General features: G+C 37.5%; 1 protein-coding gene across 1 annotated transcript; it reads left to right on the top strand.

Annotated features, from left to right (window-relative positions):
• On the top strand, nucleotides 1–4,045 carry LOC110630851 (RNA polymerase sigma factor sigE, chloroplastic/mitochondrial). Its single transcript, XM_021778463.2, has 6 exons — nucleotides 1–226; nucleotides 407–1,119; nucleotides 1,230–1,376; nucleotides 1,610–1,846; nucleotides 2,636–2,893; nucleotides 3,621–4,045. The coding sequence occupies exons 2-6, from the start codon at nucleotides 454–456 to the stop codon at nucleotides 3,816–3,818; spliced, it is 1,506 nt and encodes a 501-aa protein (XP_021634155.1). The 5' UTR covers nucleotides 1–226; nucleotides 407–453; the 3' UTR covers nucleotides 3,819–4,045.
• The last annotated feature ends 9,688 nt before the right edge of the window (nucleotides 4,046–13,733 follow it).

Here is a 13,733-nt window from a genome sequence, read left to right as displayed (position 1 = left end):
ATTACTTCCCCCGTCGATACGATAAACCCATGGTTCTAGCCGTCGATTATTTAGAGAAACTACCCGTGGACACGGCAATTTACAAGTTAATGATTCCTCTATTAAAGCTCAAATTATGTATAGATTCTCCGTGTTCTTCTGTTTCCTGAGTTTGTTCCAGGAACTGTAGAATGAAGATAATGCATTAATTGGGAAATTTGGTGCAGGTTTTGCTCTATTCATATAGGTACGATCTTCTTTCTATTCAGTTTTTCCCTGTGATTTCGTATCGTATGACATGGTTATTGCAAAATCTTGTTGATTTTCTATTCATTTCTATCTTGTTGATTTTGTATCGTTAGAGATGTTGATTTTCTGCTAATTTTTACTTTTAATTTTTTTTTTTCCCGGGTCGCTGTCGGTGCAGTGAGAGAGGTCCTCACAGTCGCTTAAAATTCTCACCGGGAACTTGGCATGGGAGTTGTAACTGCTTCCAGCTCAGTTGCTCGCACACCACTAGGATTGAGCACAAAATTTTCAAATTACAAATCCACAGTGAAAATACCATTGATTGTGGCATTTAAAGAAGATAAATCCAATAACGCAGCCTTGATTGCACAAGGTGAGCAAATCCCATTGCCTATAGAGACACCCAAAGGGAAGAAGAGAAGAGGAAAAACTACCAATCAAGTGCCTTCAACCACATTGGAAGTGGATTACAATGAAGCTGCCGCCAAGCTTGAAAACTTATACAAGCTTAGCCCTGTAACTGATACTTCTGATGTAGATGTAAATGGCTTGATTGGGAAAGGTCCACGAAGGAAAAGGAAAATTGGTGAAGGTAAAAGGAAAGCAGCAAATGGAACTGGTAAAATCGTTATTAGGAACCCTGCAAAGAAAGCTAAACGACTGAATCTTGATACAAGAATTGCAATGAGGAAGAACAAGGAAGAGGAAATGGTAACTCCAATTAGGAAGAAAACGGATGCTAGGGACGGAATTAAAAAGGTTGAGGAACTTGTGAGGGAGTATTCTGTTTCAACTGATTTCATCAGCATGGACTGGAAAAAAATGAAGATACCTCCAGTTCTCTCTTCAACAGAGCATGCCTGGTTGTTCAAGTTAATGCAACCCATGAAAGTGAGTATAGACTTTCTCCTGATATCTTTAATCCTGAATATTGATCATTTGCCTTCTTGGGCAAGAACTGGAAATTTCCTGTTGCTTAGTTACAAATGTCTTTATGTTAGGCACTCCTTCAAGTGAAAGACTATTTGCAAGAAAATATGGGAAGAGAACCAACAGAATGTGAATTAGCTAAGGCAACAAATATGAATGTGGAGCAAGTACGGAAACAGATGGAAGTTGGTCAAGCTGCGAGAAACAAGATAATCAAGGTAACAGTTTATTTGCGTCAATGACTATGACTTTTAATTCAGTCACTGAAGAACAGCAGTATTGTAGATGATATCATGTTTAACAAAATATCAAAGTTTTTAGTGCTTCTTATGGTTTTTGTTCAAATTTCATCTTTCGGTCATATGCATTGTTAGTGAGCTTCTAAAACATGAGGATGTCTCATACTTTTGAAGGAAACAACTTTTATTTACGATATTGAAACTTGTTGCAGCACAATCTCCGGCTCATACTCTTTGTAATCAAGAAACATTTTCATGACTTTGCAAATGGCCCAAGATTTCAAGATCTTTGTCAAGCAGGGGTAAAGGGACTTATTACAGCAATTGATCGCTTTGAACCCGAGAGGAGATTTCGGCTTTCCACATATAGTTTTTTTTGGATTAGACATGCCATAATACGATCAATGACGCTCGCAAGCTTTACACGTGTTTCGTTTGGCCTTGAAACGGTATGTTCTCTTTGTAACAAAGCTTTTTCTTTTTTTTCTTTTCTTTTCCACTTGTTCAAAACAGTTTCATTCTAAATAACATGGAGGATACTTGTTCCTTTGAGTGCAAAGGATCTTAGGCTTTTGTTTAGTAGTAGTCATGTGTCCCAAAATGCTGCATGACGTGATCTGCATTGCCAAAATTGGCAAACTCATTCACCCAACACTCAGCATAAAAACAAAGAGGGAAATGGATGTATAGACTCTATTCATGGTTCATTTGGGGGAGGGTACAGAGCCCAATCCTTGAGTTGCCGTTCTGAGCTGCTTTGGAATTGTGAACTGGTCAATTCTCCCAACGGCGGATTTGACTGGCTTGGTCCCCGTTCCGAACTGGCTCTTGGTGAGGTCTATTTAGTACTAGAAGTGAAAATTTATCATTTCAAGGCAATGGATTGGAAAATTACTAAAATAGTTTCCCATCTAAAGACACATGGGTTGCAAAGCAAACTACAAGATTTGGAAAGGTATTTGAAAAGAGAAAGTTTAAAGAGGAACTTTAAATATGGTAGAACTCAATTTAATTAAACCTCAGTCCCAAAGTAGTTAGAGAAGGTTACGTGATCCCTTTTCCTCTACAGAGCTATCATACTTTCCATTAGCTGTTGTCTGTCTACAGAAAACACTAAACCACATAGAGTTAGGAAGAGCAGTTTCTATATTTAAGTCTGGTTTGGTTGTGCAATGGTTGCAGCATGACTATGAATGGGAATATATTAGTTTTTAAAATTTCAATTTCAATTTTTTCAGGTAAGAGTGGAGATCCAGAAAGCCAAACTTGAGCTGTTGGTTAAGCTTCAAAGGCAACCAACAGTGGAAGAGATTATTGAGAGGGCGGGGATATCCCCTGAGAGGCATCATGAAGTAATGAGGGCTTCAAAACCTGTTTTCTCTCTACATTCAAGACATGCAATTACCCAAGAAGAGTTCATTAGTGGGATTACTGACGTTGATGGAGGTGATAAACGGAGGCAACTAGCTCTTCTGAGGCTTGCTCTGGATGATGTGGTAACTAATTCATCCTCTCCAAACCTTGGATTTGATACTATGTTGATTCCTCAATTTAATAGCTTGTAGTTGTTTAAATCATATTCAACCAAAAGCATAAGCATAAGGCAATTGCTGATGCTGTGCACCAGACTGAGAATTTGAGAACTTACCTTGTTTGGATGGAGGGAAATGGAGAGAAGAGAAAAAGAAAAGAAATTTAATTTTCTAAAATTCTCTTGTTTGGATATTAAATAGAAGAGAGAAAAGAAAGGAAATGGAGTGAAAGGACGGGAATTGATATTCCTGAACTCCTCTTTTTTAACCCAGATTTAAAATACTTAAATACCCTCATCCTTCTAAAACTTTTCTTTTTTAATTTGTAAGGGTATAATAATCATTGAGCATACTTTTATATAAGAGAGAAATTGCATTTCTTTCCTATTTTAAGAATTTATTCAAACAAAGGAAAGTAAATTAAATTTCTATTCTATTCTTTTCTCTTCATTTCTACTCTTTAATTTCTCTTCATTTCCCCTCCACAATTAAGTATCCAAATAGAGGGGGCAGGCCTTATTTCCCTCTGGAGAATAAATCTTATTTAAAATGCTTCTATATTTCTTTTATTTCCCTGCTGGAGGAAAACAAACCTGATTGTTTTATATCTCCCTTTGGATCCAATTTTCAATTGATTATTATCGTTCTACCATCAATAGTATTTTTATTCATTTCTGAAATTCCTTTCCAGCTTGATTCTCTGAAACCAAAGGAGAGCCTAGTGATCAGGCAGAGATATGGGCTAGATGGTAAAGGTGACAGAACATTAGGAGAGATTGCTGGTAACTTGAACATATCAAGAGAAATGGTTAGAAAATATGAAGTTAAGGCGCTCATGAAACTCAAGCACCCAGCTAGATTGGATTATCTTCGCCGATATGTTGTCTGAATTGATCAACTTCATAAGGTTTGCGTCCATTACTTTCTTCCCCTTGTATGATTACTCATCACCAGTTGCTGTATACTGATGACATGGATCATAGTCATTTTTAACTATACGAAATTAGAGAAATCTAATACAATGTAATATACTTACACAGAACTTGGAGATTTCAAATCACCACACATGCTTGTAATAATGTCTCTCCTTTATAATCTGATGATCTCTTTCACTCATTGTATCTATTATTGAACTTCTGAAATGGCATGCTTTGCATTCTCTTGACGTCTGCATGATTGATGATTTTATCAGCATAACTTTCACTTTATCTTATTATAGCAGCCCTCCTACAATATGATGTTAAGATTCATTAATTGCAGTTGAACGGCTTAAGCTATTTTTCCTGAAAACAATACTTGGAGCACATTTATACTGTAAGAAACTTTCCCTGGAACATCAATTAACCTTCGCCAACAGCAGGGAATTTTCTTTATTTCTTGTTATAATAGGCTATGAGTGGAAAATTTTTTGAAAAAAATAAGCAAGAGAAGGTAACTTCTGGAACTCTTCCTCAAAGCAATCAATATATAAGAAAACACTTGATTGAATAGCATGCCATTGTAACAAGTTGGTGGCTGAAGGACTTGGAATTCTTTCAATTACTTGCAGTTTTACTTTTGTCTGCAAATGCTTCATGGTGTCTCATTATCCAAAATCTCTCAATTTCCTCTGCTTTTCGGACTGGAATCCGTGCAGCAATCAAATCCAACCTGAAAAGAAAAGCGTATTTGAAAAGCTAATAAAAGATGAACAATGCAATTCCATTCTGTGGAATTTTGAATTAAGAACAAGGAAAACAAACTATACTGTTTTCTCATTGTCTTATAATCGCATTCATAGAAAGCAGAAATGGCTCTATTAGGCCAATGGTTCTAATACATAAGTTTGATTTTTTTTTTTTTTTGCCCCAAAGGGAAGGAGAGATGGTATTAGCTCACTGCCTCTCTCCAACGAGCCTATGCGTTCTGTAGATGAGATCTACCTCTTGTTTACTCAATGTTTATGAACTTCCATTCAACACTGCTAACCTCTGCACTAAAAATGAAAAAAATAAAAGAGAAATGGATATAGACACTAGAAGAAAGGAGCCTATATGAATCAAGCATAAAAGATTAGAAAGCTAATAAAACTTTAAATGACGAAGTGGGGAAAGAATGGGAAGGAAAAGCTAACCTTCAGATTAAAAAATGGTAACTTGTGCTTGTTCCCGGTGGCATCGGTCCATAGTTCCCGAACACAGACAGTGAATAGAAAACAAAAAATGAGAGAAAAATGAAGATCTCCGAAAGCTCAGGAGAGAGTTTGTGGGAATGGGAAACATGTGTTTGGTATTAAATAGCTGAATTGTTTTCCCATTTTATTGGACTGAAAGAGATCATAAGTTAATTTTTATTTTTTATTTTACAAACAGTTTATATATATATATAATTTGAAATTTAAATTTTAATCAGCAAATACGAGCAGAGCTAAACCTTGAAATTGAACCATGGCGTTGTCCTTTTAAGTACACTAAGGGTCATCTACATTCATGCACAGACATAATGATTTCAAAATGTGAAAAATAATTTATTTTTTTTAATCAGAAAAATATTTTTATTTTTTTAATATTACATACTAAAAAATATATAAAAAATATTTTTTATAAAATAAATAAAAATCTAAATTATTTAAATAATTATGGTAGTGTATTCTAAAACATTCAGTATTAGAGATAAGGGTTGGTTGTTAATATTGATAGCTGTACATATAGATATTGTTATATTTAAACTTGTAATTCTGGTAGAATAGATAACAACACTCACGTGTATACTCTGTATAAATAGATTCAAGTTATGTTAATAAAGATTAAGCCTTACAGAATTATCATGGTATCAGAGCCTTAATTAGGTTTAGCAACCATGGGTGATACATCGCCAAAAGATCAGAGTCCTGTCAAATTCCCTTCTGCTTCTTCGTCTTCTTCTTCTTCTTCGATTCTTGCTTCTTTGTCTTCTGTCCCTAATGTTAGTAATCAACTCTCTGTTAAACTAAATTCCACCAATTATATTTTGTGGAAGACTCAGATGTTGCCGATTTTGAGGGGTTATAATTTGGAGAACCATATTGATAAGAATTTTACGCCGCCACCTTCTACTCTCAATGGTCAGTCCAATCCAGAGTTTACTACGTGGTATTTTGAAGATCAAATTGTGTTGGGTTGGATTAATTCTTCTTTATCAGAATCTATGTTGGCAGATGTTGTTGGAGTTTCATCTGCGTTGGAAGCTTGGACGTGTTTAGAAGCATCTTTTGCTGCTGGTTGTCGAACTCAAACTCGACATCTGAAGAGTGCGATTCATCACTTACAGCGCAATAATACTGAATCTATTGAGGCTTATTTGCTTCGTGCTCGAACATTGTTGAATCAGCTTCGTGCTCTTCAAGGAACTATGGCAGATGAGGACTTTGTTGGTGCTATTCTTGATGGGCTCGGACAAGATAATCGCCCTTTTACTAGATCGATTGAAGCTCGGCTGCAACCTGTTTCATTCAATGAGCTTCGGGGACTATTGCTTTCTGAAGAACAACAACTTCAAAAGTTTGATGCTACTGTTCACATGTCTCCTGCTACTGCTCTCTATAGCAGTCGAGATACTTCTGGATATCGTCAACAGTCTGGAAATCGTGGCAGAGGTGGCCGGTCTGGGCGTGGTGGAGGTGGACGCTATTATGGTGGTGGTCGATCTTCGGGTAGTGGTCGCATGTCTGATTTCCGTCAATCTGATTCTTTTTCGAAGAACTCCACATCTGCTGGGTCTGTTATTTGTTACAATTGTAACGGTACTGGCCATATGTCTCGTCAATGTCCCAGTCCGCGAAAGACGCCTCAAGCTCATCATGTTGCACCAAGCTCACAGGCGGCTCAGCCATGGATTGTTGATTCTGGTGCTACACATCATCTTACAGGAGCACTGACTAACTTATCGATTGACGCCGAGTACACTGGTCCTGATGAGGTTATGGTGAGCAATGGTAATTCTATTCCTATTTCACATGTTGGCAACACTGTTTTGTGTGACAATTCTAGGTTTCGCTTGAACAATATTTTATATTCGTCTCAATCACCGTTTAGTTTACTCTCTGCGAATTCCTTTGCACGTGATAATTGTGTCTCACTCGAATTATTTCCTGATTATTTTCTTGTTAAGGATATCCGCACGAGGCGAGTTCTTCACAAAGGCTCAGTTGATCGTGGTTTATACAAGTTCTTCCCTGTCAAGAGTTCTTTACTTTCTGCTCATCATGTTTCTTTCCGTTGTTGGCATTCTAGATTGGGTCATGCCCATGATAAAGCTGTTATTTCTACTTTGAAATCAAATAATATTGCTTGTTCCGTTAATAAAAATTCTTTGTGTTCAGCTTGTTGCGTTTCTAAATCTCATCGGTTACCTTATTCTTCTTCTAATTATGTCGCTTCAGCTCCTCTTGAGTTAATATGTTCTGATGTGTGGGGACCTGCTCCAGTTGTTTCTTCTAATGGTAATCGGTATTATGTTCTATTCTACGATCATTTTAGTAAATATTCCTGGATTTATTGTTTACAACACAAGTCCGATGTTTATGCGACCTTCGTTAAGTTTAAAGCTTTTGTTGAGAAATTTTTTGATTCAAAGATTAAAATTTTTCAATGTGATTGGGGTGGTGAGTTTAGGTCGTTGGTTCCTTTTCTGTCTGACAATGGTATTTCGTTGAGAGTGTCTTGTCCTCATACTCCACAACAAAATGGGTGTGTTGAGCGTAAACATCGTCATGTGGTTGAGACAGGTCTTGCTTTACTTAATCATGCTTCTGTTCCTCTTCAATTTTGGGATTATGCTTTTGAGACTGCTGTATATGCGATTAATAGACTTGTCACACCTTTGTTGCCTCACATGTCACCATTTGCTCGGTTGTTTGGAAAACAACCAAATTTACATGCTTTGAGGACTTTTGGTTGTATTTGTTATCCTTTTACTAGACCCTACAATAAAAATAAACTGGACAATCGGTCTGTTATGTGCTTGTTTGTCGGCTATAGCACTATACACAAAGGATACAAATGTTTGGATGTTGTTAGAAATCGGCTCTATATTTCGCGTGATGTTGTTTTTGATGAGTTAAATTATTATTTTCCAAAGCAGCAGGTTGCAGCACCTGGTTTATCACGATTCGTTCAAAATATGGAGTCTGGGATTTTAGGTCCTCCACCGGCGCCACTTAATAAAACATGCCGAATTTTTCCACCAATAACTAATGCGAGTTTGCAGGATCCTTCTCTTGGTTTTCCTTCTTTCCAACCAGTGACACCAACTAATACTTCTGCTTCTCTCGAGTTAGTTGATTTCGTGGCTCCAAGAGGAGAGTTGCAGGAAGCTGGTTCGACTGTTTTGCCAGCAGATGCTTCTGACCGTTTCGTGCCGTCGGTGACACTTCCTGTTTCATCCTCCACTGCTGTTAGTAATGTTCATCCAATGCAGACCAGGTCAAAAACCGGGAATTCAAGACCAAAACTCTTAGCAGCCATTACACCTCCAAGGCAGCCAGGTAGTGTCTCTGAAGCTAAGAAATTTAAAGAATGGCGTGCGGCCATGGATGATGAGTTAAATTCTCTCATTAAGCTTGGCACTTGGGACTTAGTTGTGCCACCAAAGGATGCTAATCTTGTTGGTTGCAAATGGGTTTTTCGGGTAAAGGAGAATGCTGATGGCTCTATTGCTCGCTACAAGGCACGGTTAGTAGCTAAAGGGTTTCATCAACGACCGGGTGTTGATTATTTAGAAACATTCTCTCCGGTTGTAAAACCTACAACTATTCGTTTAGTTCTTGGGATTGCTGTTACTAATAAATGGACAGTTACACAGTATGATGTCTCGAATGCTTTTCTCCATGGCACATTGGATGAAGATGTGTATATGGTTCAACCTCCTGGGTTTGTTGATTCTTCTAAGCCGAATTATGTGTGTAAGTTACATCGCTCGTTGTATGGCTTAAAGCAAGCTCCAAGGCAGTGGAATAATTGCTTAAAAGAGGCTTTGATCAGTTGTGGTTTTGTTCAATCTCACTTGGATCATTCTCTTTTTGTTCTTCGAAGTGGTGCTTCTGTTTTATATTGTTTAACTTATGTTGACGATTTGTTATTGACGGGAAATGATTTAAAACTGGCCTCCGATGTTGAAGGCAAATTGGGTGATCGTTTTTTGTTAAAAAATTTGGGCCAATTGAATTATTTTTTGGGAGTGCAGGCCACATGGAAGGGTAATTCTTTGTTTTTGTCTCAAACAAAGTATATTACTGATCTACTTCATAGAGTACAAATGACCAGCTCTAAGGCTGTCTCCACTCCAGCTGCTGTCACTCATTCTAAGTCCACTGAATTGACCACGGCTTTCTCTGATACAACACTCTACAGAAGTACGCTAGGCCGCCTTCAGTATCTATCTTTCACCCGTCCTGAAATTGGTTACTCCGTTAATAAGCTTGCTCAATATATGCATTCTCCAATGGTCTCGCATTGGCAGGAAGTTAAGCGGATCTTACGATATTTGCAAGGTACTGCTGGTTTTGGAATAACAATTTCTCCAACCTCTTTAACTAAGTTAAATGCTTACAGTGATGCCGATTGGGCAGGATCGGTTGATGATAGAAAGTCAACAACGGGTTATGCCATTTATCTTGGATGTAATCTTGTTTCGTGGAGTTCTCGCAAGCAAAAAAGTGTCTCTCGTTCTTCGACGGAAGCAGAATATAGGGCACTTGCCAATACTACTTCTGAGGTCATTTGGATTCAAAACATGATGGCAGAGCTTGGAATTACAGTTCCGATTCCCTTATTATGGTGTGATAATTTGGGTGCAACTAATTTAACTGTTAATCCTGTTTATCATAGTCGAATGAAGCATGTTCAAATTGACGTTCATTTTGTTCGGGATCAAGTTGCTCAAAAGAAACTGACTGTTTGTTATCTTTCCACTAAAGATCAAATAGCCGACATTTTAACAAAACCACTTTCTAAAGGACGTTTTCTACAGCTGCGGGACAAGTTAACTATCTCTTCACCAGGATAGATTAACTTGTGGGGGCATATTAGAGATAAGGGTTGGTTGTTAATATTGATAGCTGTACAGATAGATATTGTTATATTTAAACTTGTAATTCTGGTAGAATAGATAACAACACTCACGTGTATACTCTGTATAAATAGATTCAAGTTATGTTAATAAAGATTAAGCCTTACAGAATTATCATTCAGAAATATTTTATTTTCAGGAGATAATGTGATATGGATAACGTTTATTTTATAATTTTTTTATTAAAATCCTAAATTATAGGCCTAAGTTTAATTGTTCTAATTGTAGCTTGCACTATGACTTTTATGCTGGGATTGGGATTCAGCATATCACGTGTCCAATCTAGAGGTCTAATTTCTTGCGTTAAAAAAAAAATCCTATATTACTAATAAGATTGTACAAATTAATTAATTAATATTAGTTGTCGAATCTAAGTTTAAGCCAAACCAAAAAAAGCGAAATAAGCCCATGGTTTTAGAACTTCGCAGCCCTATTCGCATGCATTTTAGGGGAATTAAATGGCTGTCTGACATGAGAGGAGTATGATACTCCTGTACGTACGGACATACGTGACAGATACATGTGATACTATAATATAAAAGTAATTAAACGTTATTAGCAAACAAAATGAAAAGAATAAAAGGAATGAAACATGTTTTTCTTCATCTAAATTTACAATTGCATAAAAGGAAGAAAGTACATTTCTCTCCATCTAAGTTTACCATTGCATCGTAACAATACTTGTTAACATGAAAGGGATTTTTAGAAGAAGTGAGACCTATTTTTATTGTTTATTAAAATATTCTATCTTTTAGAAAATGTGATTAATGGGTAATTATTTGTTAATTTTTTCGGAGGTGTAATTTTTTTATTTATTGTATTTTTAATTTCGTATCAATATTACTTAATTACAAAATTTATCTTATAGATAATTATTACTTGCTTTTTTTGATACTTTTAAAATCTTTTTAATATTTTAATTTATTTTATTTTTTAATTATTACTAACAAAAAAATAGTTGCAACTAGCCATGTTAATTTAGTTTGTAAACTTGTTATGGGGAAATTTTTAATTGGAATCCATTAACCACGGATTAAGACATCTCCAAAATATGAAATTTTATTTATTTATTTATTTTAGTAAAATTCATTCATTTATATTGTAATACCCGGCTAGACTCCGGTATCGGAATTTCTACCTTCCGGCGAAATCTCCGTTGGAATCTGGAATTTCTCGGACGTCGGAGCCTACTAGAAGGGTAAAATAAGGTTTTCATAAAATGTTTTAATGCTTTTATGGTTTTAATGAAAAAAGAAAATTGAGTTTTGAAAGAAAACACCATGGAGGAAAAGCCCAAGTTCGGCTGCCGAACCTCATGTTCGGCTGCCGAACCTCATGTTCGGTTGCCGAACATGGCTCTCTTGCGGGAGCACCTTTGGCCCCGAAGGTGATCTGGCCAGCCACCTATAAAAGGTCCCTTGTCCGAAAATGGGCGAGTTTTCTCTCTCTATTTTTGGGCATATGTGAGATTTCGCCTTCCTTTGGTTGATTTTATGATTTCCTTCGGTTGATTTTATGATTTCCTTCAAATCTTACAAGTTTTTGTGACAAGCTTTTATCTTGTTTTGAAGTTTTTAAGCTCAAAACCGAAGTTTTGAAGTTTTTAAGCTCAAAACCGAAGTTTTGAAGTTTGGAGACCTCCGGAGACCCTTTCTCCTAATCTCCAAGTTTGGGTCACGTCTACCCTCAATCTTCAAGAGTTAAGTGTAGATCCATACCTTTGTTCACGCTTTGAATAAGTTTTAAGAAGGGGTTGAGGGTTTTGATGCATGTTTAGGCTAGTTGTAAAATGTTAGGGTTTATGTTGGTTTATTGTTAAATGTATGAAATGTTATGTTTTGTTGTTGTTTGTCGGGGTTTAGGCTAGTTTTTGTACCCCTTATGTATGTTGAGTGTATATGCATGTTTTAGAATAGTTGGATGTGTATTTTGAGAAGTTTTAAAGGCTGAATGTGTGAGGCGGAATCGGGTTCTGCTATCCTGGAGAACCCAGGTTCGGCCGCCGAACCTGCTAGGGGAGGCAGTTTTGGCCGCCTAAACTCGCCCCCAAAAGTTGGACTTTCGGCTCTGGAGGGAGTTTCGGCCGCCGAACCTGCCCCCGAAGGTTAGTGACTTTCGGGTCTGTGAAGGCTTTCGGCCGCCGAACCTTGCCCCCGAAAGTGCCTGACTTTCGGATCTATAGGGACTTTCGGCCGCCGAACCTGCCGCCGAAAGTCCCCTACCCAGCCTTCCTTTGCCTGTTTTCTATGCATGTTTTATGATGTTTTAGGGGGTTGTTGGGGAGATGTTTAGAGTCCTTATAGAGTATGTTTGGTCCCTCATTTGAGTCCACCTGTGTAGGATCAGACCTGAGGAATCGATGCGATCAGCAGTGAGTTAGCTGCTCCATAGTCAGTTGAGTATCAGCCAGAGGTGAGTAGAACACAACTCTTTTTATTTCAAAGCAATTAAATTTTTAAGCATGTTTATGCATTATGAATGCCATGTATGTAATAGGTTGTATTGCATTAGAATTCACGAATATGACGATTGCATAATATGATGTTGATGTGGATGGATGTTGGATGACCTATTGACCCTTGATATGATATGATATGATATGACATAGTATGAAAGTTCAGGTCGAAACCCATTCTACGCCCCTGGCACAGAGTAAGAGAAAGTCTAAGTCGAGACCCATTCTACGCCCCTGGCACAGTTGGATATGTTATGTTATGATATGTTAATCGAAAGTCCTAAGGAGCTCCCGTTGTGGGCCGAGCACATTGGATTATGTAGAGGGCAATTGGTGACAAGTTCATCATTGATGTGAATTGTTTGTGATGTGAATTGTTTGTGATGTGATGCATCTCATGAAAGCATATGTTTAATGAACCGTTTTTAATGTTCTGCTCACTGGACTTTTGTAGTTCACCCATTTTCCCTAACCCCCAGGTTTGCAGGGTCAGAGATAGCAGGAAGTCAGCAAGGGTAATGGCTATGTCATGTAATAGAGTTATAGTGGACATGTAATGTAATGTAAAGTAATGTAATGAGAATTAGTATTGTGTTTGGCTCTAATGTTTATTGTAAATCTCTGTTGTACATGATTTTTATGTAAATGTTTTAATGACGAGATATATTGAACCAGACTTGACACCTCCTCTGGGCTCCTGGTCTTCAAGTCCCATAACCGTGCTAGACCATAGGATGGGATCCTGGTCTTTACTTACTCTGTGCCAGGCCTGTAGACTGGGGCCTGGTCTTTCTTACTCTGTGCCAGGCCTGTAGCATGGGGCCTGGTCTTCCTGTCATGGACTAACTGGGTCATCCGACATTCACCCACAACAACAACAATTTATGCAATGCGGCATATTCGTGAAAACTAATGCAATCATCCTATTGCATAATCATGATGCATGAAACATGATAAAGCATTTAATTTAAAAGATTAGTTTTAGTTCCACTCACCTCTGGCTGACTCTGACAACACCGAAGCAGCTGAACTCACTGCTGGGTCCTCGGTTCCTCGGGTCCGAACCTACACAGGTGGACTCAAATGAGGGAACCAAACATACTTGAACATAACTCTAAACTACTTCCCAAAAACCCCCTAAAACATCTGAAAACATCACATAAAAACATGCAAGGATGGCATGAGATGTTGACCCAACCGGAGCATTTGATGAGGGCTCCAGTAAGGGGTTTTATGTATACAGTTATGATACATGCACAGATC

The sequence above is a fragment of the Manihot esculenta genome, chromosome 14 (assembly GCF_001659605.2).
Source record: "Manihot esculenta cultivar AM560-2 chromosome 14, M.esculenta_v8, whole genome shotgun sequence".
In the NCBI taxonomy this organism is placed as follows: Eukaryota; Viridiplantae; Streptophyta; class Magnoliopsida; order Malpighiales; family Euphorbiaceae; genus Manihot; species Manihot esculenta.
The sequence above is the reverse complement of the archived record's forward strand: the minus strand, read 5'-3'. Positions and strand labels throughout refer to the sequence as shown.

Coding starts and splice junctions, on each gene's coding strand:
- LOC110630851 (XM_021778463.2), top strand. CDS start 454: ATGGGAGTTGTAACTGCTTCCAGCTCAGTTGCTCGCACACCACTAGGA. Junction 1,120..1,229: donor AGTTAATGCAACCCATGAAA/GTGAGTATAGAC, acceptor TCTTTATGTTAG/GCACTCCTTCAAGTGAAAGA. Junction 1,377..1,609: donor CGAGAAACAAGATAATCAAG/GTAACAGTTTAT, acceptor AACTTGTTGCAG/CACAATCTCCGGCTCATACT.